Source organism: Rattus rattus, chromosome 14 (genome assembly GCF_011064425.1).
Source record: "Rattus rattus isolate New Zealand chromosome 14, Rrattus_CSIRO_v1, whole genome shotgun sequence".
NCBI lineage: Eukaryota > Metazoa > Chordata > Mammalia > Rodentia > Muridae > Rattus > Rattus rattus.
The window spans coordinates 79,071,017-79,098,948 of record NC_046167.1 but is presented as its reverse complement, the minus strand read 5'-3'; the positions used below and the strand labels follow the sequence as shown (position 1 = coordinate 79,098,948).

The 27,932-nt window shown below is 47.7% G+C and overlaps 1 protein-coding gene across 4 annotated transcripts in view; it reads left to right on the top strand.

Annotated features, from left to right (window-relative positions):
- The window catches only part of Ntrk2 (neurotrophic receptor tyrosine kinase 2), a 314,316-nt gene that overhangs the window by 229,688 nt on the left and 56,696 nt on the right, over positions 1–27,932 (top strand). For all 4 annotated transcript variants that reach the window (XM_032885280.1, XM_032885279.1, XM_032885278.1 and 1 more), the window contains 3 exons: positions 6,618–6,748; positions 20,801–20,973; positions 26,777–27,011. In XM_032885280.1, coding sequence (XP_032741171.1) covers positions 6,618–6,748; positions 20,801–20,973; positions 26,777–27,011 — 539 coding nt within the window. The remainder of the gene's footprint in view (positions 1–6,617; positions 6,749–20,800; positions 20,974–26,776; positions 27,012–27,932) is intronic.

Genomic DNA, 27,932 nt, shown 5'->3' with positions numbered 1-27,932 from the left:
TTCCCTGCCTCAGCTTTACCTCGGCCAGAACAACCTTGTTAATGGTGTGTACATTGCTTCTTTCCTGTGTGCGAAGATCTGCTTTAGCTCCATAGAAATGAGATGATAATTGGGTAGGTGAGTGACATGGTGGATGGATGGATAGATAGGTAGGTGGGTAGGTAGGTAGGTAGGTAGATGATGGATGGATGGATGGATAAATAGATGATATAGATAAATAAATGATAGATTGATAGAAAGATGATAGATAGATAGATAGATAGATAGATAGATAGATAATGGATGGATGGATGGATAGATGATATAGATAGATATAGATGATAGATAGATGATAGATGAATGATAGGTAGATAGATATAGATGATAGGTGATAGACAATATAGATAGATGAGAGATGAATGGATAGATAGATGAGAGATGATAGATGAATGGTAGATAGATGATAGACAATATAGATAGATGATGGATGTATGTATGGATAGATAAATAGATGATATAGATAGATGGCATAGATATATGATAGAGGATAGATAGACAGATACATACATACATACATACATACATACATACATACATACCTAATTGATGGGTTGATAGATGGATAGGTTATCATAAACCATTAGCTGATTACAGAATGCATGTCCTAGAGAAGTCCCAAGATGCCATTTATCCCCAAACCAATCATTTAGAGATGAGGAAATGGAAGCTCAGCACGGCGGGGTCATTTACCCTCAACTTCCTGTGTCTTGGAGTGAGAATGCTTCTGCATGGGAGCCATCCAAGGGATCCATGTCCCACTCCGCCCTCCGGACTGTATCACCTGCTGCTATCTGGGGAGAAACTATGGCTGATCATATCTGTTAAACACTCCCAGCTTGCCTCTTCCTCCTTCCCATCCTTCCCCTTCCTTCCCCTACCCTTCTTCCTTCCCCAACTTCCATGCCGGTTCCCACCATCATTTCCTCTTTCTGGGTAACCTGTCCATTTCTACACGTTCCCGCTTTTATTCACCCGTGTAGGAGTTTTGATCCTCTAGTGTGAACTAGACCCAGCAGCGGGGTCGTGGGAATTACATACGTTTGTTAACTTCATACCCAAAGTGTCTTCATGTGTACCCATAGGCTTACGTTCATAGATTATGCTACGGAGACCATGTGGATTCCCTGTACGAAGCTTAGGCCAAGAGGGGCTTCTCCATTCTATATTTCATTTAAAAATGTTTATTTTAGTGAGACATATATGGGTGTTTTGCCTGCATGTATGTAGGTGCATCACGTGCATGCCTGAGGAGGCCGGAAAAGGGGGTTAAGTTTCCAGGAACTAGTGTTATAGGTGGTTGCGAGCTGCCATGCGAGGGCTGAGTTTTGAACCAGGTCCCCCGGAAGGGCAGTAACCATTGAGCTTCACTCCCCTTCGTTCACTTCCTTCTCAGATCTCTGCCATAAGGACTTTTTTTTTTTAGGGAAATCACTACTTACCATGACGCAGACATCAGTCATTGGGCCCATCCCTTGTAAAATCACCTTGTCTGAGTCCTTTGAAAATCAACTCTACTGAGAGGTTTACTTTACAAAGGGAGTTGCAGTGCTTTTTACTTTATCAAGCCTGAACTTTTAGAATTGCGTTGGTCTTTGGGTTTCTCTGGCGTTGACAGTCAGAGTCAGGCTTTGATTTAGGCTTACTAACCACGTGGGGCCACGGAATCTGTACATTTCCCTCCTCCTTAGGACCTTGTCTAAGCTTTTGATCCCCTTTCACCTGATTCGTTCCTTGAGTTTTAGTCTTTCTTCGTGCTCTGTTCAGCACACAGAGTGCTTTGTGAACAAAGCAGTGCTCTAGGTTGACGGCACCCATCTTAGTCGGGGTTCCTATTCCTGCACAAACCTCATGACCAAGAAGCAAGTTGGGGAGGAAAGGGTTTACTCAGCTTACACTTCCACATTGCTGTTCATCACTAAAGGAAGTCAGGACTGGAACTCAAGCAGGTCAGGAAGCAGGAGCTGATGCAGAGGCCGTGGAGGGATGTTACTTACTGGCTTGCTTCCCCCGGCTTGCTCAGCTTGCTCTCTTATAGAACCCAAGACCACTAGCCCAAGGACGGCATCACCCACAAGGGGCTGGGTCCTCCCACCTTGATCAATAATTGGGAAAATGCCTTACAGCTGGATCTCATGGAGGCATTTCCTTGAGGGAGGCTCCTTTCCCTGTGCTAACCCAGCTTGTGTCAAGTTGACACACACAGCCAGCCAGAACAGCACCATAGTCATCCACACCTGTAGCCTGCGAGCTCCTTACAGACAAGGAAAATGTACTCATCCTCTTTCTTGTGCCAGGGAAATGCCTAGTGGCAGGTGTGTAATAAGAGTTTGCTGAATTAGATTGATGAAAGTAGGTCTGTGATTCCGCAAGCTGGCGGAGCAAAACCTGTGCTCTTTCCTTCAGTTTGTTTCTCATGAGAAGACTGGAGGCAGACAGTGTCATAGTGAAAACGAATGCAGGCCATCCCGTTCCGAACCTTAGACTCTCGGATGAGTTATGTAGCTTGTCAGGACCCTTTCTTTCCGTTGAATGTGAAAGTGGAGGTAAGAGTGCCCTGGAGGACTGTCACGAAGAGTGATGGCTCTCCTAAGTCTCCACCCATCCTCTGGCCCAGGATAGCAGTCAGCACGCGGCGGGCGCCTCTTCCCTCTTGTCAGTAGGATCTATGCTTGGAAGTGCACAAGCAAGTGGGTTCTCCGTGACCTCACAGGCGGGAGTCGATTAACTGTGACATCATCTGTAAAATAGATATGCTGTGGGCCCACCTCACTCTGTGGTAGTTCCATGTTTGTTTGGGGCAGTTTCCTAATACAATAAAATTGTTCATTATGGGATGTTCAGACCCTTACAAACCAGTGTGAAGGTCTGAAGTAGGTCTAGTAGAGAGGGTAGTCACTGTGCAATGTCCACTTTGCTTCTATGTCAGCAAGGGGTGGTCTTGACAGTGACACAGCTGCCTCCTGCTTCAACGCTAAGTCTACAGATTCTGCTGCCCAGCAGCTCAGCACCTCGGACCTGGGAACCAGGAGGGTTAGCGAAAGAGAAGAGAGAGAGACAGAGAGAGATAGAGAGAGAGACAGAGACAGACAGAGAGACAGAGACAGACAGAGACAGAGAGACAGAGACAGAGATAGAGATACAGAGAGACAGAGACAGAGAGAGACAGAGACAGAGACAGAGACAGAGAGAAACGTCAGGTTACTTAGTTCAGGCATAAGTAAGGCACTCAATGGTGTTCATTTTAAGACCCACGTTCTGTGCAGGCTGTGTCCATGGGGCCAAGGTTTCTATAAAATGTCATTATCCTGGAAATGGGAAAGATGCATTTCCTGCTTGAGACCTTAAGTGGACAGGGCTATAGTTATTTATATCTTTATTAGTTTTAGATTCAGTAATAATGGATACAGACATGGATTGATACTTTATTGCCTTCGTAGTGCATAATATTTTTACTTCTCGGGAGAATCTATAGCCAGAATTGAGTTTTAGCATTCTGAGGAAGGCGGCAAGCTAAGCTGGGGCAACCACTTTGTGGCCTGATGCATTATTCTCGTCGACGGTAATATGACTGCAATATAATACCAAAAATCGGCTCCTTTCTACTGCCCATGAGGCAAATGACCAAGGACACCGAATTTCCAGTCTGGAAAATTCCATCAGTGATATCTCCTTGGGGACCAGGGAGTGGGGGCATAGGAACTGGATACATTTCAAAGAAACTTTTTCCATGAAACTTCGAAAAGCCAACTATTGACTTGAGTTCTCCTTCAAAGAGAGAAAGCAATTTATGGGGGAACTGAGAATATTAATCATTTTTATTTTTACATTTATTTATGAATTTACTTGTGCGTGCGTGCGTGCATGTGTGTGCGTGTGTGTAGGTCAGAGGACAACATTAAGGAGTCAGTTCTTTCCTTCCATCACGTGGTTGCAGGCGTCCACTTCAACTTGTCCTTAGCCTCTGGGGGCATCTCGCCAACCCTCTCTTAATGTTGACTTTGCAGTGATTTTACCCAAGGCTCCAAAGTGAAACGCTGAGGGTAACTGATTTCAGAGGAAGGGAGGGGGCGAGGCTTTCTCCTGCTTACAGGATGGGCACTTACTCATCCTGGAGTCCCTGAGCGCACCCAACTTGGGAAATTTTAAGGGAAATGAAGCAATTGGTTATTGTCCCATGTAAGAGAATGAGCTGAAAGGAAAATGAAACCCAGGTGAAGCACTTTCCTCCCTGAGAGGCTCTCTCTGTCCCAGGAACATTCAGCCTAGAGCCTTACCAACAACCAAGCCAAGTCTCTCCTCTATGCCTGTGGACTCTGGGGGCAGACGCACAACAGCCTGGGGTATGTGTGGGGTTTAGGCAAGTTCCTGGATCTCTCCATTGATGGAGCTCTGAGATGGGAGTTGTCAGGAGACCCAAGAGAGATCCTGGGGGGCAGGTGTTCTGTTGGGCGATCATAGAATCCAAGATGTCAGTAAGTACTGGGCAGAGAGGATGCAGGCTGGTGGATCTCAGAGAAGGTTTACAGTAGCTGTGGCTGTACCTGGAGAACCATGAAGCCGAGTGAGGGCGTCAACCTGCTGGGAGAAGCCAGGGCTGGGTGTGGCCTTCACCTGAGAAGGCTACAAAGCCTGAGTGCTTGTGGGGTTTTGTGGAGTTGCAGACACTGATCCAAGAGTCGCACAGGAATTTAAAGGATTGAGCTATGGCTGGAAGAGAGGCTCTGTTGGGCTGACAGGCTTGATGGGCAGAACTTCCTGGCTTGTCTAAGAGAGACAGAAAGCAGCGCACATTAGGAAAATCCCTGATGCTTTACCCGGAAGAAAATGTAAGACTTTCTTACTAGTCCAATAGAGTGGGAACTTCAGATTGCGTTTTGTTTTTTTTTTGTTTTGTTCTGTTGTTGTTGTTGTTGTTGTTGTTGTTTCTTTTCCCCCATTCCTGGATTTTCATTCATTGATTTCCAGAGAACTGGGCTGCTCTGTGGCTTCTCTACTTGGGTTTGCATCAGTTAACTGAGCAGTCATCAGACTTGGGAAACAAGATCTTCCATTGATATTCATACAGCACCAGTTCAGTATGCAGAATATACTGAGGCCCGGTCAGGAATATATTCACAAAATCCTTGTGACCCAATGTATAAAAGAGACATTTACTGTATCTGGAGGTAACATATTGGCAAAGGATATTTTCAGATGCCCCAAATCACAACGAAGTCAACAAATGCCAGAAGCCCATTCCCTGAGGGAAAGATCGATCTCCCTCCTGCTCTCGGTTTCAACACGGGAAAACTATTCTCAACTGTAGTTTGGAAGACAATGAAACTAGTTGTGGTATTGACTACCCTTCTGCCAGCTTTCCCTCCTACTTGGAAAAAACATTTAAGGTGTTAATCGGACGTAAAAATAAAAAAGTTAGATGCTTCCTAGAGTCTTACTGGCATATAAAGAGAATCAAGTGGCAACTTAGATTCAAACCAGTAAGTGACAGCCAAGGGGCTAAATCTCAGGTCTAAGTCAATGGTGGATTCTCCTTGGCTTAACAGAGCACTCTCCCATTGAGCACAGTCTCCTCCTCTGATACGCGGTGTGCTCCTAGCCCACGGGATGCTAATAGGCATCCTTATACCCATGACCAGTATTGCTCAGAGGTTCGGAGATCAGAATCCCACGGATTATCAGGGAGGATAATTCCCATCCAATCACAACTTTGATCGCCACTCAGATCTTATGAAAAGTCACGTCTACAGAGGAGCTGTGGTCCTGCGATGTCCACCACAGGTGCGGATGCTGCTGTTCCTCCACAGAGCAGTGCAAAGCAGCAGAAGGGAGGGAAGTGGCTCGCCACACCGGCGGACAATCCTGTGTGAGGGAAGTGGCCCGCCACACCGGCGGACAATCCTGTGTGAGGGAAGTGGCCCGCCACACCGGCGGACAATCCTGTGTGAGGGAAGTGGCCCGCCACACCGGCGGACAATCCTGTGTGAGGGAAGTGGCCCGCCACACCGGCGGACAATCCTGTGTGAGGGAAGTGGCCCGCCACACCGGCGGACAATCCTGTGTGAGAAGTGGCCCGCCACCGGCGGACAATCCTGTGGGAGGAAGTGGCTCGCCACCGGCGGACAATCCTGTGGGAGGAAGTGGCTCGCCACACCGGCGGCAATCCAATCCACGCAGCGGAACAATCCTGTGTGAGGAGTGGCCCGCCAAGTGGCAATCGCAATATTGAAAGTGGCCCACACGGCGGACAATCCTGTGTGAGGAAGTGGCCCGCCACACCGGCGGACAATCCTGTGTGAGGGAAGTGGCTCGCCACACCGGCGGACAATCCTGTGTGAGGGAAGTGGCCCGCCACACCGGCGGACAATCCTGTGTGTGACAATCCTGTGTGAAAGTGGCCCGCCACACCGGACAATCTGTGGGGACAATCCTGTGTGAAGTGGCTCGCCACACCGGCGAACAATCCTGTGTGAGGAAGTGGCCGCCACACCGGCGGACAATCCTGTGTGAGGGAAGTGGCCCGCCACACCGGCGGACAATCCTGTGGATGCTGTTGAGTGATGGGTGTCTCTGTTTTACAGTTGTTCAGCACATCAAGAGACACAACATCGTTCTGAAGAGGGAGCTTGGAGAAGGAGCCTTTGGGAAAGTTTTCCTAGCGGAGTGCTATAACCTCTGCCCCGAGCAGGATAAGATCCTGGTGGCCGTGAAGGTAAGAGAACATTCCAGAATATCTCCTTGTTCATGGTCCGCTAAATGTGTGTGTGTGGGGTTTAATTTTGTTTTATTTTAGAAACCGGTCTGGGAGCACATTATGTCTGTCAAGGGACACGTGTGTTTAGATTCTTCGGCTTAAATGAGAGGGCAGAAGGGCACTGGGGGCACATCCAACTGTCCATCAGAAGTGCTTCTGGTGGGAGGCGCGGTGGGGGCCCTCCAATTTGCAGGCCACAATTAGCTCCAGGCTACCTTTCAAAGCTATACTTAGAAAATTCTAGATCCAGGTCAATGGGATCAAAGAGAATTCAGTCAGGCAAGCTACAGTGCAAGCCTCTCTCTCCAGACTCCGGAAGCTGGTGACTCTCCCACCTGGGACTCTCGCATTTTCTAGATTCTAGAAGGAAGGATTGTCGATCCCATTGCACTGATCTTTCCTACAGACCAGCCACACGTGTCCCTTCCAATTGTCTGAAGGCACAGGATGGTTTCTTTTTTAACAGCTTAGACATGGCTTCACCAAGAGTCGGGTGGCGTCTCCTATAGATTTCACCACCATAATATAGGGTTTCTGCAAAACAAATCTGAAAATCCTTCATCACCATTATGCTCCCATACACTTAAAAACCCCATGTTTCAATAAGGTAAGTGATAACATTGAAAAGGATACCTTCCGTTGAGCTTCGTAGAGCTCAATAAAAATGCCTCAGTAGACTTGGGCAGATCTTTGAAACACGCATTATAAAATTTCTTTTTGAAAACTCGCCAAGGTATTTTTGATTTGTGGATACCAAACATTTGAAAGGTCATACGATTGTAAAATGAGTTAAGTGTCAAATGAATGTGGATGTGGCTAATGTAATAAAACTTAGCCTCTTAGGTTAATGAAAGATGGCTGGGTTATTGTTGTTGTCGAATTGTGTTTCTGCCAAGCAGGGACCATTTGCATGAATCATATTTATTTGTCATTACAACCTAGACGACATTTTATTCCCTTAAGAAATCAGGTGCATACCCCACTATAATACGAGGCTTTATTATATTATACACCCATGGAGAGATGGCTAAGAGAGTAAAATTATTCTCAAAGTTATCCATTTTTTAAAAAACCAGACAGTTTCGATAAAGTTATTCCGGCTAGAAACATGGTACATTTTCTTTCCTTGTGATCTGAACATTTTTAACAAGCCCTATCCAGCGTGCCGTGATGCTTATAAACTCCCTTAAGAGCTACAGCTTTCCACGAGTAAAGAATCGATGGTTCTAGGAATTGTCCGTCCGACAAATGCACATCATCTCTCCAACAGAGGAAAGTGGATGGGGGCTTGAGAAAGGAGAGGGTGAGGAGAGAGCTACTAGAAAGGGCCGTGAGGGTGGTTTGGAAGCTGCCCCAGAAAGGACTGATCAGTGGTGGCTGGAGGTGATTAATTCCCTTCTTCCTGCCTCCTTCCTTCTATCTCTTGACAAAGTTCCCCTAATTTTTTAGCGTCCCATATTCAGGACATGCAGCAGTGTCTTATCTCTAGTTTCTGCTTTTTTGTCTTTAATCTCCTTTACCTTCAGGGATAAGTGAGACCAAAGGTGGTGTTATTTCTGCAGTCTTACAGATGAACACGTGTTCAGGCTGGAAGACACACCCGGGTCATCTCTGTCAAACCAGAAAAATTGGAGACCTGTGTCCAAGTTGGGTCCATGTTTTAAACTCTATTTGGAGGCCACTCAGGAAGCCTAGTCAGGGCCTCAGACTGAGTTCACTTTACAGTGGGGTACATATGTGAGAATGCTGGATGATCAGGGGATTCTAGCGGACAGCATGGGAATAGCTGAGAGACCCTGGCCAGGCATGTGGCCATCATCCAGGAGAGTTCTCCGTAACTGTAGCCTCTCATCCCTGCCCTGGGCAATGCCCTTAACGAAAGGCACTGTGTAGTCAAATCTGGGACATTTGAAATTGCACATTCACATCCCTTTGAGCAAACACAATACCAAAGTGGCCCAGTCTACTAACGACTAGGGATGAACAGACGGTAATGATGCTTCTGTAGGGCCTCACCTGCCCCTGCCCAACCTTGACTGGGCTTTAGAAGACCATATGACCATATACCATCCTGCATTTCTGTCCCCAGCACACCCGGCTTTCTGCCTATACCTCATTAACGATGCCCATCGGTCCCTCCTCCAAAGCTCCAACTCGAGCTCACATTCTTTGAATCACCTAGCACCCATTCTCTCATGTTACCTTCAGGCTTTACCAAGTACGTTTCTATGAATTAATGGTCTGGGATAAATGTTTGCTCATTAGACAGTGTCGCGGGTGAGGTGTGGCGGGGAAGGGGTACCTTACCCTTTGTCAGATCCTGACCTCTCTTTGCCCGTCTTCTTGGAGTCAAACTGAGATCGCCATCTCAGAGAAGAAGGACAAAGGAACTGTAGATTAGAATACCTCTCTTGCTTCATGACCACAGCCCTGAGGAGCTTCATAGCAGTGACCTTGAGTAAGAGTGAGTGTTACAGCAGAAGCTTACCCTACTGTAACTCAAGCTTCCGTCAGGGGACCAGTCAGCTCTCTGGAATGCAGAGGTTGTATCCTCCTGAGCTCCGGGGTGAATCAGGTCGGAATAATTTGCAGACCTTGCACAGAGCTCTCAGCAACCTAGGTGTACTCATGTCCAGGGCTTTGGTCCAACTGAAAATTATTCAGAACTAAATTAATCTCGGAGGAAAATGTCCATCATTCCTCTCTGACCGTAACAAAACGATTTGTGTTTTGTGTTTTGTTTCTTTTTCTTTTTTTTTTTTTTTAAAGCAATGTCAAACTGAACACATCTTCCAGGACCGCGTAGCCTCTCACATAGCTGGAGTAGCTTGGGTTACTCCTATTCCATTGGATGCACCCAGGGATGCTTGACAGCCTTTCTGCTGTTGCCTAGCAACCCCTGCAGCATTGACTATGCATGCTAGGAAACTGCAGCCTTTGTGCTTTTCCTCTCTCTGGAAAGGGCTGAGTTTGGTTTGCAATCGAAAGCTGTCTGTGCAGATTGACAGATGTCAGACTCAGGTGAATTCTGGTGTTGATGCTCCCGAAGACTTGAGGAGCCTGAAGGACCCAGTGTTCCAGGCCACGTGCGGACCTTCAAGGGCACACATGCGGACAGCACCTCCCTCTCCTGCCTGAGCATCTGCTTGTTTGGATCCAGCTGGATTGCTCTCTTCTGCGTTATTTGGATTTGTGAACCATTTTCCTCTTTACAAATAATAATAATAAGAAGAAGAATAATAATAGTAATATACATACATACATACATACATACATACATACATACATACATACATAGGAGAGAAGTGAAGAAACCAGTCTTTGATCAGATCCACTTACCTTACCTTTGGGTTACTCAGTTGCCAAGGAAACACTCCATCACAGTCTCCCTGCATTAACCATGGATGCATCAGCTATTTTTGGCTCCACCCAACATACATTTCAATAACTACCCTTCCTATAACCTTTTTTTGGCACTATGAATGCAAGATGATTTTTTTGGTGGGGGGGGGAGTTCAATTAAAGCTGCAAGTCTGCTCTGTAGGATCTGTGCCCCTCCCTGGCTAACTTCGGTTTATTTCTAGAATCAAGGAGTGCTGAATCTGAGGGAGACTTTTAAATTCATACACATAAAACCCTAGCCTCGTGTTTTATGGATGAGAAATCTAAGACCCTGGGGGAAGCCAAGCGAGTCTCTCAAGGTATTTGGTTAAAAGAGCTGGAGACAGGCACAGGTAGAGGAGTCTTGGCTGCCGGGTGGGTTCAGCAGACACGGTGCTGAGGGCGGACTTGAATTTTATACTTTCAGAGTATCTCAGTCCCTTCCTTCCCACAGAGGAAGTAATGGCATTTTCCCCCACTGAGAGTTAGGAAACGCTAACTTACAAACTGCTTTCACCCAGGCCCAGCGCAGCATCGGCCACAGTGCCCAGTCCTTACCGAACCCCCCAGGGCAGGCAACTGCAGCTCACAGTGTCTCAGCTCAAGTTGTCCCTTTGGAAGGCTGGTCCTTTCTTGTCCCCCAACCAGACCTCTGTGCTGCATGCTGCCCAAGGCATCTTGAGTTGGCCTTTACGGCACTGTCAAGGATTTAAAATTATGTATGAGTGTGTTTACTCAGTGAGTGACATTGCATAGTGTCCATGGGGGAGCCATGACTTGAGTACGTTGCCTAATAAGCAGTATAAGATGCCCAAAAGAAAATGCTTATTGAATGAATAAGGAGAGTATTGTACGGAACTGGAAGGGAGCAGACCATGGGAATAGAAGAATTCTGATGCGCTAGAGTTGACCGTCACCAGCATTTACCTCTAGACGACAAAGTGTCTGCATGAAACACTGCTGGCCACAGCTGAAGGAAACTGTAAAGGTGACGTACAGTATTAAGAACCTAACGTCATGAGAAACCATTTTGGAAATGGTTGAATAAGCTACGTCTGGTGGCACGGACTTAGCAATCCTAGCTCTTGGCAGATGCAGGCAGTAGAAGGGCCCAGATCAGGCCCCCTTCAGCTATGCAGTGACTTGGAAAGCAAGTGGGCGACATGAGACCCTGTCTCAAAAGGGAACGGGAAGTCTGCATGAGTGGTTACGACGTAGGTACAGACTGCCGTTGCGAATGCTCTTTGGCTAACATTTAAGAAACAAACAGAAATCCGGAGGGCTTGAGGAGGCTCAGCGGTTCAGAGCCCTGGCTGCTGTTGCGGAGGACCTGTGCTCCATCACCAGCAGCTACGTGGTGACTCACAATCGTTTGTAACTCCACTGCCCGGGGATCCAGCACCCGAAAGGAAAAAGCAAACTAACAAAGAAAAACCCAGAGATCCAGAGATTGATGGCGGTCCACCCAAGGTCAAACAGCTTGCGTGGACGTCACTTAATGTCAGGGCTGGGACTTGAGCCCATCCTGCGTTCATCATGGCCATGTCTTTATTGGTTAAGTTCCATGTGTGCTCTGGCAAGCCAGCCTGAGGAAACTTAATATGACCGACCACACTTCTTTAAAAAAGTACAAAGGAGTGAATTTTGTATGCGAGGGCAGGAAGCGTTTTCTTATCTATACAAATAAAAGTTTAATGTCAGGGAATAAGCAGGGATAGGAAACTGGATTCCCAGGAGAGTTTTGACTTCAGGGCAAGGCGAGCAAACCTCAGACCTCATAATTGACCTGCCTAGAAAGAACACAGAGGTCCTTGGAAACCCAAGTCAGAATGACCTAACCAGAAGGGACAGTGCTCTTAGAGAATGCCACACTGCTAGAAAGCCTTGCCACTATTAACCTTGCTTCAGGCACCAGTGGCTTCCGAAAGCCAGCCAGTGCCTCCTTCTGCTCTCTGTCTCATCTCCTGGCTGGCTCTTCGTCACACCGACTTCATCTTCAGACAGGTTCACTTCAGGCGGTGGGAAAGGTGGATCTTTCCATTGGCTTGTCCTGAGTTATGTCATAATGAAATATTCTGGTTACCCGGGCACGAGCCACACATTCATCTGTGGAAACGGACGACGGAGTCAGCCCTACGACGCACACGGACTGAAGAGGAGAAAAACGTGGGTCGCCTGGGGAAACGTCAGAGGTGCTGTAGTATGGTCTTAAAACGAGATCTGTTGGGCAAATACAAAAGACGGTCACCTCAAACATGAAGCCAGAGTCATTCTTTACTCTGACTGGGCCATTTGGGATCCTTGAGCTTCTCATGATCCGAGGAAGTCCTTGTGACTCTCTTTCTTTGCTTTGTCATCAGAAGGCACCAAGACCCCTCTTGGCTTCCAGTACTCTCTTGCCTCCTTGATCACTGACGTGTGACTGGTGGAAACACACCAATACCTGCTTACACTGTCTCTAGGATTTCTTGGGAAGAGGAATTTTGGGGTCAGTTTTCTCAGCCACGTCATCTAGAGAATCCGTTAGTCTTCATGCCACAACATCCACCTATAGTTTCATCATCTAAGGTGGCCACTGGTTCCAAAGATACCACTTTCAGGAAAAGAAGCAGCTCAGGTTGCCGCCCCCAAATATGTGCAAGGCATTGAAGAACGAGAGGTGGAGGTGCTCCTCCCCCATCCTGAAGCAGTAGATTCATAGCTGAGAGAACGCACAGAGTTCCTAGACCCCACTTCTCTGCCCAGCAAGCTCACTTCTAAGACAGATCGCAGCTTCCTTCCTCTCTTTCTCATTACGGTCATCACGCCCTCCCGCACATCCTCCTGCACATCCTGACACACTGAGAGGTCCTGCTCCTGCTCTTCCTTCTCTCCGGGCTGCTTTTCTACTTTTCCCATTTACACTGAAATCCTTGTCTCCACAAAATGGAAATTTACGAAGAATGGTTGTACTTAAGGACATTTGTCAATAGTTCCCTGAAAGACCATTTGTGTGTTTTAATGGGACTCGCAGGCTGTGGAAAGCACCTTTTGGGGTTTCTTCACTGTGCTCCTGGGACAGAAATCACAGAGCTTTTAATGATGGTTTGCTAAAAGTTTTGTTGTCTTTGCTGTCCAGACATTACTTAATAGTTCTCTATTCCTCTTTGATGTGTGCGTGCACATGTGTGTGTGTTTGTGGGGCATACATTTATATGCATGTATGCATATGTGTACATACACATCTGTGTCTGTGTCTGTGTGTGCACATGTGTGTATCTGTGTACATGTGTGTCCGTGTGTATGTGTGTGTGTGTGTGTGTGTGTGTGTGTGTGTACATACATGCTCCTGTACACTCATAAGACAGAGAACAGGGCTTTCTTGTCAGAACCCTTTATGCACTCGATTGCTAAAGAGCTCCACTCAGATATGTCTCTTAGTAACTTTAATTATTAGCCCTGAGTGGAGATAGATATATATATATAGTTTTGTCTTGTCGGTCACTTTGGTGACTGTTTTCTGGGTGATTTACTCGTGTTTTCAGAGGCATTAAAATCAAACCAGGATAGTTCAGCCTAAATTGGGAATCAAATTTGGGCCATGGCCTGAAGAACATCAAATTCCAGCTTCTACACACACACACACACACACACACACACACACACACACACACCCCAGGGCTCCAGTTACGTTTCTCCAACCAGAACTCCTCTGGCATCAAACACAGCTTGAGGATTCACTTCATGCCTCTGTACCTCTTGGATGTACGAATTGAAATAGCCAGGCACCCTTTCAATTTACTGCTGCATGATAGACTACCTCACAGTCAAGCCAGGAGCCATGCTGAGCCACCAGCTCCTTCATGTCTAGTGAGCTGACTCCCGGCGACGCACCCGTGTGCACAGAGCCTGCACACACTTTGAGTTGACCACACTGCGCTCAACTTCTGGCTTCATCTCCCGTTTGAGGCTTATTTTCCTACGACTGTCTCTAAATTTGTTTTCTGTCTCCATGGGTCAATATTCCCTATTATGTAAGCTGCTGTGATATTCAGGCATCAGTTTTATTCCCCAGATCATGGAGTCTTTTAAAGCATGTGTGTTAGAACGTAACTCAGTGCCTGCCTTTGTTACATCTGAGCCCCAATGGCAGAGTCGCTGAGAAAATAAAGATAGCAGCAATCAACAACCTGGCCGTGACTCCCGTGTCACTTAGCACATGATTAAAGTTCTGTCAAAGGCCGTCCACAGACAGTGGAGTTCCCATACGCATTATTGGTTTCTGGTACAGAGAGCACACTGTATAGTGAATGCTAACACCTCTGTATAATTATTTGGCTTTTCGATCTATGAATGTCTGGGACCTACCCCCTACACTCTGTCATGGCTAAGACTTTATTTGTACTGAGTTCTTTCTTTCTCTGAGTTTACTAAACCATGCCTCTCCAGAGTCCACCATGTGTGCAATTGATGGCAGCTTCCCTTACCCTTCTTTTCAGAGAAGAACCTCTTAATTGTTTTTTTTTTTGTTTTTTTTTTAAAAATCATGGCTAAGACTTGCATGTTTGGCTGGCTGTTGACTCTGGCACCCCTGTAAGAAAGGCATCTGCCTTAATTTTATCTCAACTCTACACCTTTGAAATGCCTTCCCATGTTCCCGAGACATAGCTTGCCCTCTCAGTAGGCTGCAGAGGTGGATTTATAGAACAGTGCAGTTCCCAGCAGGATCATCTGAGCCACGAGAAAAAACTTCCTGATAGGCACGCTAGAAAAAGCAAAATTAAAATATTAATCTTACTGTATTAGTACAGTTTATTCATTCAACACACTACATCATGCCAACATATTAAGATGAAATATAAGTGAGCTATTTGTTTGTGTCAAGTTTCCAAAATTCTGTGTTTGCTTTTCAACTAAAGCCCATCACAACTTGGAACAGCAACATTAAAAATGGTAGCTGGCAGCATAACTGGCGTCTACTCTGTTAGATAAGGCACGGCTAGAAGATACCGGGAGAGTAAAGGTTTTCCGTGAACAGTAGTTCCTATGGCACATTAACCAAACATCCCCAGGACCACGCGTGCTTAGAATTGGTCTTATTTCTCTCTGTGTTTCAAGCATTGTTAGGGGGCATAGGAGACGATAATCTTTTCTACCACCTGTCTTTACGGAAGACATGGTGCGTCTGCGATCTCTCAGCTCTGAGAAGAATTTGTGATCTGCACTTTTAAAAGGTCTGTTTTAAATCACGTCTTTCCTTAAGCCACTCGGACCTGGAACGGTATCACCCTTTCGTTTGGCGAGTCACACTGCCATACCCCCTTCCAGACGGGTCATCCTGATCTGGCTTCCCGTTGGTTTGAAGTTTCTACTTCGTCCTTCCCGTCTCCCCCCTTTAGCCTTCATCTGCGTTTCACTCCACTGGCTTCACATTTCTGTGCTGAAATAGTTTGCCTGCTGCTCCACCATGTCAGCTCTGACTCCGTACACATACCAGGCAGAGTCTTGCCTCAGCCCTGAACGAGGCCTCCTGCCGGAGTCAGAGATGACCCCTGTCTTAGCGGGCCAAAAGGAAAAAAGAATCCACCGGGAAAAAGAAGAAACAACAGTGCAAGGCAGACGGGAGGAAGGGAACAGGGATGTGTGGGGATTGAGCAAGGAGTCCATCAAATGACGCTGAAGGCCCGAGGGCTGCCAATGGGTGAGCTGGGCCGCACACTCCTGCTCTCCCGTTGACAGGAGCTCTGCGGTCGGCCAAGCCTCCCGTAATCGAGCACAATGACAATCAGACATGGTACGGAGACAGAGGTGATATTTATAAACAGGTTCGACGCAGAATTTTCTAGCTCCTGATTGCTGTCTGGCCCCGATTCTATCCCTACAAAAAATTCTATCCTTTCACCGCCAAATCCGTGATTTTGCCCAAGTCGTTACCACCATATTTTCCAAAAATCTCTTAAAATAGAATTGGATCATAATTTCAAAAAAAAGGGGGGGGGTGGGCCACCATGCAAAAAAATGGATGGGCACACGGGAGGGTGCCAGGTTTGCAGGATGCATTTGGTCCATGAATAGTAAAATCGCTTTTGGTTCCAAAAAATGTGACTGAACTACAGTTTCTGACATTGCACCAAGTCCCCACTGGGCACATGGAGATAGATACTGGATGCTTATTAAAATCTTCAGGTTGTTTCTCTCCCAGAGAAGATTCTGTCCTCTTGCTTCACCTTGCTGCTCCTCTCCTCCCCTCTCCTCTCCTCTCCTCCCCTCTCCTCTCCTCTCCTCCCCTCTCCTCTCCTCCCCTCTCCTCCCCTCTCCTCTCCTCTTTTTCCTCTCCTCTCCCCTCCTCCTCTCTCTCTGCTTCCCCTTCTCTTTTCTTTCTTTCCTCTCTTTTCTCTCCTCTCCTCTGAATCTCTCTCCCCCTCCCTCTTCCTCTCTCTTCCCCCTCCCTTTCCCCCACCTCGGTGTATGTGTGTGCCTATCTGTGGCTATGTCTTTCTCTCTAGTATTCTTGATTCAACAAGACATAATTAGAGCTTGCTTAGAAAGATTTTCTGCAGGATTTCTCTATGCCCTATGACAAAGACGTAAAAGGATGAACCCCTTTTCTAGGCACACGATAAGCACAAGGCTTTGGACATAAGCTTCCCCATATATTATAGCAGTCCAGAGTCAAAAGACAAAGCCTGGGGTTGAGGATTTAGCTCAGTGGTAGAGCGCTTGCCTAGCAAGCGCAAGGCCCTGGGTTTGGTCCTCAGCTCCGAAAAAAAAAAAAAAAAAAAAAAGATGAAGCCTCTCGAGAGCATGAGCCAAGCACTACACCTGCACACACAGCCTGATATTCCTAGCACTCAGCCATTCAGGTGACGACCTCCCCAGGAGAAGTGTCATTCTCCTGCCTCCATCCTGGGGAGCATCCTTCCAGCACCTCTAAGAAGAGGAGAGTAAAACAGGGTTCCTAGAGGAGCAGGGTGTGGCCAGGATTTGAACCTGGGACTCTCAGTTCTACCCTAGAACCTCTTCCACTTGGGCACCGTCAGAGCATGGCTAAAAGGAGGCGAGCTATGGGGCTGAGTCTCCAGGACAGAGTGCCTTGGGAAGCCCTGCCAATGTCAAGCAGGTTCTAATCACCTGCTGGTTCCTCTCGGTCTCTCCTTTCGACTGTTATGTGGGCCAGCAATGGCACCTTACGGGATGTCTATTCACCTTTCCCTTCTGTTCCACACCCTGCCATCCCTACCGGGTGCAGACCTTGGATTTCAGGGTTCTCTGGTTGCTTACCCCTGGTGAGTAGACAGACACGATACCCCAAACCAAAATGTGAGGCAGAGGCAGAGAATGTGAGGGCCTGTGTGTTTCCTCTGAGATCAAGGAAAGGGCCGGGTTGCGATGGCACCTGCCTATGTGACAGAAAGACAAAGATGTTTAGTCTGGACCCGACTAGACTATACCTGGGAAGCAGAGGGGATGTGGCAGGCTCAGTTTCTTCTGAATCAGAGAAGTAGAGACCCACGCCCTAGTTGTCGGCTAGTGCTCATTTCGTTGCTATCATGGAAGAAGTGTGCTGTTTCCATGGCAACGAGCATCAGAGATTTCCGGCCTCTCTGAGCACTCTGTGATCCAAATCTTCTCCCGTTTCCAGGCAGAGCCCAGGGTGCTTGAGGGGGCAGTGAAGGGCCACTTCGCAATTTCCCCTAAGATGCCACTGTGTCTGGTCTAATGGAAGCAACACCTGTGATTTCTGTCTCCTCAAGTCGGGTCACAACTCCACGGAGAACGCTAAGTGCTGATGAAGAGCGTTAGTCAGGAGATACAGTGGCTGACAGCACCGCCTCCTTCTGAGGCTGCTTCCTAGAGAAGAACTGGGGAAGCCAGCTTCCTCAGTGGTACTCTCTTGTGTAAAAGGTGTCCCTTCAATGCAAACAGCTTGAAAACCAAGCCTGAGGTCGACCCTTGCCTCAAAAATGAGGGTCTTGTTCCCCAAGCCTGAGAGAGCACAAAAGACTCTGCCATTAGCAATTGTACTCAATGTGACTCTGCTCTGGAGGGGCCTTGCACCCAGTGACTGATGGACTCAGGGTTTCACTCAGCACAGTAGAGGTTGGCCGTGTAGCGGAATGAGGCTTCTGTTGAGCAGAAAGGGTCAGCCACCCTCCTCACAGAGGTGAAGGACTGTCAGTGTCGGCGAGGCGCATTAGTTCCCAGGCCTGCTGTCACACACACACTGCTCTCCACAATCCAAATTAGTCTTACTCACCTACAGTGAAGGTATCAGTAGAACTGGTTCCTTCATGATGTTCTAAGTCAGAGATAATTTCCGTTTTCCCCCAACTCCAGCCCCCTAAGCTGTCTCCAGTCACACAAGATCCTTTCTTCCATTTTCAAAGCCCTCCTTCTAGCATCTTCTATACCATCTAGTTTCTCCCTGTCTTTGTATCTGAGGAGGGCCTTTGTTAGGCACGGGGCTCACCCAAGCAATCCGCCTCATCCCCACCTATGGAGAGCCTTCCTCTAACCATCTGCAGAATCCCCTTCTACTGTGGACAGTAACATTTGCAAATCCTCGGGGTTGGGGTAGAGCACTGTTCAACTCCCTATGCCGGTCACCAGGCCCGAGAGAAGCAGTCCGGCAGAAAGGGTAGACTTTGTGCAGGGGTGGGGGAGGCAGGATCCACTGTTACCTGAGCGGCTGTGAATATTACACGTGGTGGACCTGGAACTGTCGGCCTCAGGGGGAGCCATGTCAAGGGCTGGACAGGCAGAGACACGGGGAAGCTGCTTCACTCCGGGTGTGACATTTAGAGTTAATTATATAAGTGTTATTTCTACTGGTTGGTTCGCAATCACCTGGGTCGAGATGAGGGTCAGCGGCTGCTTTTCCTCTTGTGATTCTGGGAGATAAGTCTAGGGTTTCTGGAGCGTCCTGCAAGCTGTAACACGCACTTCTCAACGCGCGCTCTCTTCAGCACCTGCCTAACTGTGTGCACTACCAAGGCCAGTCTTTGTTTCTGCCATAGCTCTGGCTTAGGGACAGAATATTTCATAAGGGGGTGGATATTTATACGACAATTGTCTTATCTTGGTGGATAGTTTATATCCCTAACAATCGGTTGTGAGTTCACTGTGCGGACGGTTTGTGGAATGAGAATCTAAGGTATAAATCTGATTGGTAAGTTATAAGCTTATTGAGTTTAGATTTTAACGGGCTAATGGGAGTTGTGGCTATAACTATAGGACGGGATGTGACTATTGTTGCATCCCCCCTACAGCTATAAGGCCCTATAACTGTAAGGGGCAGATTTGGGAATGTGAACAGAGTCTGCAGCAAGAGGGCAGCTACCACCAGGCTCAGAGAGTAGCCAGCGGCAGCTTGGGATGGTGATTGGGAGCTTGGTGAGTCAGGTTGAGACACTTTGCTGATTAAGATGAAAATACCCCACAGATGCTATGTGGCCCCCCGGAACTAGCACTAGCATGGGTTGGTAGATCTATTTATTTTTTAATATTTACCGCAACATATGTGACAACAGAGTATGCATCTATGGCATTGACTACAAGCAGCCGACTAGGACTCCATTCGGCACGTCTCAAAGACTCCATGTTTCTCACCCGAGCCATGTTTCTCACCCCATGAGCGCCAGGTTATCTGGTCCTTCTTCGTGCTGCTGAGCGCCCTACAAGGCTCTGTGCACCTCACCCGTACTCACGCAGGCCCTGCAGGTGTCTCTGATCACCTGCATCCTGGCAATGTGACTGACTCATCATCTTGCAGCTGAAGGGGCGGGGACATTTCTCAGTGTGCAGGGATCAGGCCGGAGAAAGTGTTCAGGGTGTCGAGTAAAGACCGAATATGATCCTGACTGCAGCTGGAGGCCAGGACTACTAAGCCTCACTGTGCTCTTCTCTGAGATCTCTTCAGAATGTATTATTTAAAGAGTTCCTATGAGCAGGGGCTGGAGGATGGCTCAGTGGTTAAGACTGCAGCATAGGGCTCTTGCCGAGGACCCGGGTTCAGTTCCCAGCAGGTTCAGTTCCCAAGCCACATCAGGTGCCTAACAACTACATGTAACTCTGATTCCAATGGAGTCCAGCATTTCTAGTCCCATGGGTTCATGCATGCATGTGCGCGCGCACGTGCACACACACACACACACACACACACACACACACACACACACATACACACACACACACGTAGGCATGAATGCATACATGTGTGCACTTATTGCTCTATGCTAACACATCTACATAGATTACCAATTAAAAAAGAAAACTTTTTCAAGGGTTCTCTGAGTAGAGAAGTGTGCATAGCACCGTAGTAATCTCAACCGGCACCACTAAGTGACAGACGCAAACTGACAGACACCATGGTGATCATCGGGTCCAGATCAAGGGTAAGAAGCGTAAAGCCAGCAAGATAAGCTCTCTTGTAACTCGATGAGAATGTGGTTAAGAGACTGCTCTGAAAGCTCGGGACCTTTGTGTACCCGTAGGTCACAAGCACAAATAGTACTTCCTCAGGAATCAGGATGCTTCCTGACATTTTATGTGATGAATTAGATACATGCTCATCCCTTCTAGAATTCTTGGGACTCACTGGTGCAATTCCTTATCCAAACGACCTTCTCTTTGGTGTCCCCTTTTTGACAGACGCTGAAGGACGCCAGCGACAACGCTCGCAAGGACTTTCATCGCGAAGCCGAGCTGCTGACCAACCTCCAGCACGAGCACATTGTCAAGTTCTACGGTGTCTGTGTGGAGGGCGACCCACTCATCATGGTCTTTGAGTACATGAAGCACGGGGACCTCAACAAGTTCCTTAGGTACAGTGTGGAGGAGCCGCCAACCTGGGCTTAGTGAGGGGGAGGAGCCAACCTGGGCGTGGTGAGGGGGAGGAGCCAACCTGGGCTTAGTGAGGGGGAGGAGCCAACCTGGCCTTAGTGAGGGGGAGGAGCCAACCTGGGCTTAGTACAGGGGAGGAGCCAACCTGGGCTTGAGGAGAGGGCAGAAGGACTGCTCAGATAACCATGGCGAGGATAGGGAGCTCCCATGAAGGCTGAAGGGAATCCCATGGAGGAATCCTTGGTGATAGCTGTACCCACACATGACACAGAAAGGTAGAGGGAAAAGTAGAGCACATTTCTCCTTTCTACAGACTGTGTGTCTGCAGGGTGGCTTCCCTCCAGACACACATGACGCTGGTCCTCAGCTCTGGCACGTGTGAGTCGAGTGTTCTGAGCGATTGTTTATACTGAGCTAGCATGGGTTGGCACAGTGTACCACGGGCAAACTGTTAGAAAAATTCTGCTGGCGACCAACCCAGTCATTAACAGGATCACAAGAGGAGATGAGCTGGGTAACATGACTTCGGGCTGTTTATCACCTTGGTGGGGAACCCCTGGTGGATGTCCCCATCCTGTGACTGTCTAGAGAGAAGCACATAGGGAGTCACATAAATACCAGGTGACATGGGAGAAAGCAAATAATGCCTTCATTTGCATCAGGCAGATAAGGAAATAACGGATCTTACTCATAAGGCATGAGGGTGGGGCACACCGTTCCCAGCGTGGACACGAGAACATGGCTTCTCCTTCCCCTTCGGCACCATGTGGCTCCCAGGTGGGTCTTCAGCCCACCTTGCCCAGGACCCTCCAGCCCAAGTCTCTTACGGTTCTTCCTATGTGCTTCTATGTCTTTAAACGTTGGTTGGCCTCTTTGAAGTATGAGCCTGCATATTCTGTATATGGAATGAAAGCTTGGGAGAAAGAAAATATGAGGGTGGCACACTGACTGCCTTCCCTTCCTGGACTTCTTTTCCGACCTGAGAAGGCAACACAACATACATGCCAAGAATGAGTTTAGAGCGGAAGTTATCCATAACTTTGGTTTCCCATAACCCACAGTTCTGCCACAGTTTCCTATTTACTTTGGTTCAGGGATCCCAAATCCCGGTGAGTGGCATCTTTTGTGTCATGGTCACATATAGTCTCCTCCCTGACCTCCTCTCGTGTCCCAGGCTGCTGCCCGGGGCATCGCACACAAGTCATCCCCAGACAGTGTCACGTGTGGGCTTAGTAATCAGTAAGTCACAGGATAAATGGCTGACAGGGACAGCACTTTCAGAACTAGCTGTGTGGGGTGCTGTTGTCTGGCCCATTTTCATGGTCTCTGTCTTTGATGCGCGTGCGCACACACACACACACACACACACACACACACACACTGTTCAGTTCCTCCCTGGGCTGGAGCTCTGTTTTCCCAACAGACGTGTGTGGGAGGGGGTGCCAGGGGAGATCAGGAGCACACAGAAACTTCAAAGTATCAAGAGACAGTCCTAACCCACTAACATGTGTTAGCAAAGTTTTTATTGTGGGTAAAGGAAGGGGTAACGGCAGACTCCATACTTCATGTTGTCAGAGTTAAAGCAAAAAGAAGAAAAAGCACCAACTTGGTCGAGGGCTATTGCTCCTATGAGAAATGATTTCATCATTCCTCGGGCTCTTCCTTAATCCAAAAAATGGCCCTTCTTACATACCTTACCAAAATAAACCCACATGCAACTATCTGCATGAAGTCATGTGCATCTGCATGTCTGTGTGTGTGTGCTCTGTGAATGAGTGTGTGTGTGTGTGGGTGTGTGTGTGTGTGTGTGTGTATTATGGGTATGAGTGGGTGTGTATGAATATGTAAGTGTAAGTACATATGTGTGAGTGTATATTAGTGTATACTTGCTATGTATGAATGCAAAGGTATGTGGGAGTATATGTTCGTGAGTATGTGTGTGTTAGCATGCGTGGAACTATGTATATATAAGTGTGAGTATGTGTGTGTGTGACCATGTGTAGATATAGTGTATGTGCCTATGTGTATGCATGTGGACTTGAGTGCAATAAGTGTGTATGCATAAGTGTTTGTATTAAAATCTGGGGAGTGTGAATGTATATGGGTGTGTGTATATATGTGTGTGTATGTATGCATGTGTGTGCATGTGTATGAGTGTGTATATGCATGTGTATGATGTGTATGAGTGTGTGTATGCATGTGTGAGTGTATATGCATGTGTGTGCATTTATGTGTGTGAATGTATGCACATGTGTGTGTGTATGTATGCATGTGTATGAGTTTATGCATGTGAGTTGTATGTTTCCACTCATCCTCTGAGTTTCTGACTCTGTCAGTCACCCCTCAGCTTCCCCATAGCCTTCTGAAGCCCTTCCTTGGCCTTCTATACAGGGCGTGGAGAGCTTAAAACTCAGCCAGCTTGATTCCAGAATCTCTTAAACTCTGGAACAGGGTGGCTGCCAAGGAGCAGACCTCAGGTGCAGCGATGCGTTGCAAGTACAGGCTGTCCTCTTCCTGGGAGGAGACCTGGCCTTCGGCCGCCATGACAGATCTCCAAGCATCTTGGCAGAGCCTGATGAAGCCAGATGTCTTATGTCTCTTACCTTCTCGTTCATGTAAGAACACATACACGGAGCACAGTGTAGCCAGGTCTTACATCAGCAGAGTAGCCAAAGAGAAGGAAAATTTTGTTTCAGGAGCTTCACAGTTTTTCCCTCTAGAATCTCCCCAAAATTCCCTTCTACTGTGGAGAAGGAGAGATGAGTAACTTTCAAGTAGTAACAGATAGAATTTTTCTTCAAAATTTCTAAGCATATAGATGTATCAATTTATAAAAACCAAGTAATATTTTAAAAATTAAAAATCAATGGTACATAGGCCCATCCTTATTGTAGCCAGTCTTGTAGCACAGTTAAAGAAGGGGAGTCATACAGTAGGTGCTAGAGCCTAGACTCCCCCAGGCCCTCTCTTCCAGAGAAAGTGGCTGTGAACACCCTCAGAGAGGATATGGTTTAAGGTTGAACAGGGGAGCCATGGTATGAGATGGACAAGTCTTAGTGACCAGGGTTGGGTAACAATGGTTGGCAACAATTAACGGCGTATTTTAAAATAGCTGTAGAGACAATGTTATGAATGCAGGGGAAGAGAAATATCAAAGTGATAATGTATATCAGTTACTTTGCTGCAATCTTACCTTACACATTCTACACGTGCATTAAACGCCACATTCTATCCCATAAATGTATATAACTGCCGCATGCCCATCGATTTTTACAGTAAATTTAACAGATGAACTCACTTTAAAGACCTAGAAGGAGGATGGGAGGCAGCCTGATGGTAAGATGCTTGCCTCGTCTGTCCGTCTGTCCATACAAGCCTGAGTTTGATCGCTAGCACTCACTGCAAATTTAAACACACAGCAGGAAAGAGGTGTGGGCCACACAGCCAGCTCATGGTGGTAAATTGCCAGTCATGCCAGACACCACCAGACCAACAAGGGTTAGCACCTCCTGTAGACGCTGTAAGCCTGTATTGGCTCCCCAACCCAAGGCCCTGGGGAGGCCTTGCCACTTGTTAAGGAGCTCCTCCTGGAAGAAGCAGCATGAGGTTTTAGTCTTCAAGAGCTGCAGGAAGACCTAGACCCCGTGCTCCTCTTAAGAGCTCGTCCAGGAGGCTCACCCGTCCTCCCCTTCACCGAGGGACATCCACTGCAAGAAAGCAAAGGTATACAGGGGCGTCTCTCAGGGAAAAGCCTTCTTGCCTTCTCAGAAGTGGGCAGGGAAATGGCTGCTCAAGGGTGTGAGAGCCTCCCTTTGCTCAGGCTATGAAGAACCATGGTGTAGGGCTACCAGCTTTCTTTTGCTTGTGGAGGCTGAAGCTGGTACAGGAGCTTTGCAGAGGAGCCTTCTCAGGAGGGGTTTGGAACCAGTGTTTCCTGTAGACACAGGAGTCCCGTTTCTGAAGGTGGCACAGGCTGTGGCTGACAATGACCTATTTTGTTCATTCTCTGAATGCCTAAGTTTGTCTTAGTCTTTTGGATTCCCTCTTAATTTACGTTTCTAGGTCCTTTTCATGAGGTTGAGATCTCGGTGAGGAATCCTCTGTGAGGTGGGAAGAACTTTGGCATCCTCAAGAAAAAGAAAGCTCCTATTTACCCCCCCCCCCCCCAATTCTCAGGACCTCTCTGCTACAGATGCTGTTTTGGCAAAGTCCTGCCCCTTGTTCTATAAAACGCCCCTCCCACACCTTAGAAGCAGCCTCAAGTCTTCCTCCTGCCAATGCTCTTAGGAAAGTGCTACTAGGATCTGGTTTATAGAGTAAGGAGACAGACCCAGGAGGTTATGTAACTCTCCAGTGTTGGGCCTGGATTCAAGTTCAATTCTGACGGCCTGCGCTTTGGCTTCTGCGCTGTGTCTTGTCTTCTAAGCCTCCTCAGGCTGTTCCCGGGTGGCACAAAGGCAGCTGGGGGCTGGGGTTTAAGGAGGGGTAAAAACTGTTCAGACTTGTTTCATAGAAGCCAGGAAGTTCCTCCCTAGGGAATTGTTAAATCTTGATACACAGTAACAAAGAGGGAACCAAAGGATCACCCAGGCTAACATCCCTCCTGTGCCTTTGACTAATGAGGAAATGACAGATTAGTGAAGTTCAAAGACTTCCTTAGATCAGGGTGCTAGATAGTGGTGGACTGGGACACACCCCATGCCTCTGCCAGTGCTAGCTCCCAGGGAAAGCAGGAGTGGGGTGGGGTGGGGGAGGGGAGAAGGCTCATTGACAACACATTTTAGAAATGTAAAAGGGAGAGTCATTGTACTCTGAAGCCTTGGGGGATAAAGGTGCATCAGGCTGGAACCTTTCCTGGAAGGCGGGACCCAGGCTAAAACTGTTGGCTAATTCTGGCTCTCTTCTCACTTTCAAACACTCAATATGCAGTTCTAGGGCCCATAGACAAAGTCGCCCCCTTTTCAAACACATTGAAAAACTCTCCATCTTTGTTGCAAGTGTTTCCGAGCTCTAAAAGGAGACACCCACCCCCTTCCTTTCCCTTGGGTGGCCAGCTTTGTCTAAAGGCAGCAGCATACTTTTTATTACTGTCTATAGTTCCCTCTAAGGAAGAGTCAAGGACAACTTAAAGGCCCCACTTGGCCATAGATCAGGCAAGCTGCCCATTTTGGCCAGAGACATTTGGAGCAGTCAGAGTTGGGGCAAAGTAGCCCAGTGGATCAGTGCTTGGAGGAGGGATGGAGCCCCAAAGATCATGACTCAAAGAGAGCCAACCTCCATAGGGTGCTTTTTCTTTATCTCAGTTGGGCTTTGCTTCTCAGAGTTTGAGACTATGGCCAATGTCTGATGAGAGCAGAGTTCTGAATTCCTGAAATGTTAGCATGTTGATGTGTTGTGGGGCACCATTCCAGCCCACTCAATAGAAATGAGGCCTCTAGGTGCTTTCCTGGTGTTTATAGAGATAAAAGTGTATGTGTGTGTGTGTGTGAGTGTGTGTGTGTGTGTGTGTGTGTGTGTGTGTGTGTGTGTGTGTGTGTGTGTGTGTGTGTGTGTGTGTGTGTGTGTGTGTGTGTGTGTGGTGTGTGTGTGTTGGTGTGTGTGTGTGTGTGAGTAAGTGTGTGTGTGTGTGCGCGCGCGCGCGCGCATGCGCGCGCGCGTGTTGGAGCATCCTGGTCTCTTCTTCACCCAGGTCAGGTAGTGTCCTCTAGTCCCAGCTGCTGAGCGGAGACTGAGGGTCCCTCTAGTTTTCCTGCTGAAGTTCCAGCCCCTTGTGCTCTCCCACAGGGCACACGGGCCGGATGCAGTGCTGATGGCAGAGGGTAACCCGCCCACCGAGCTGACGCAGTCGCAGATGCTGCACATCGCTCAGCAAATCGCAGCAGGCATGGTCTACCTGGCATCCCAACACTTCGTGCACCGTGACCTGGCCACCCGGAACTGCTTGGTAGGAGAGAACCTGCTGGTGAAAATTGGGGACTTCGGGATGTCCCGGGATGTATACAGTACCGACTACTACCGGGTGAGTAGCTGCTCCAGCAAGGAGACCCTCTTGACTGGTGGAAGCCCCCACCCCCTGTCTTTATATGCTTGGGCTGGCATAAGAAGATATCACTGGTTAGTGGAAAGGGACCCTGCACAGTACTGGAGACGTCCAAGATCATGGTGGTAGTGGGCGGGGCTTCTCAGACTCTCTTATGAGAATGCAGGTGGCTGTCATCTTTCCATGTTCTCCACAATCTTTATTTTTATTTATTTTTACATGACTGAACTTTAATGGAAGATCTCACTTCTAAACCTCCTCTTCAGATACCAGCAGACTGGATCAAAGCCCATCCTATGAGTCCCATTTTCCCTAACTCACTTCTTTAAGGTGCTGCTTGGAACACAGTCATGTTCTAGGGTGTGTATATGTCCAGCATGTAATTGTTAGGGCAAACCATTCTTCACGGTGGCTTTCTGGAATGTTGTGTCACATTGAAAAAAACCCACATGAGTGTTAACAGGGTGTTGGTTGAGGGCACAGGGGTCACAGATTTAACCAGGAACTTCCATGTGATGCTGGGAGATGATAACTAGACACTGGGAGAGTTAGACATATATGAACTTGTTTGTATAAATCATGGTCCAGATGACCGTGGCAGCTCCCTCATAGAACTACACTGAATGATAGTAGCAGAATAGGTGCACACATGTGCACAGTGGGAGATCTTCTGGCAGCCTGTTCCGGAAGAGTCTGATCACAGAAGGGCAGAGCTACAGTGTTTCAAATCCACTGGTTACTTGGGGTTGGCACACTCTGAGCATGTTAGATTTGCAACTTGAGAGGTCTTGGTGCTTGAATGCAAAGAATGGGAACACTTCTGGAAACCCGGAAGCCATAGCAGAAGGAAGGTTTAGCTAGCATGGTCTTGAAATATTCATTTGTTTATTGACTGCGTCA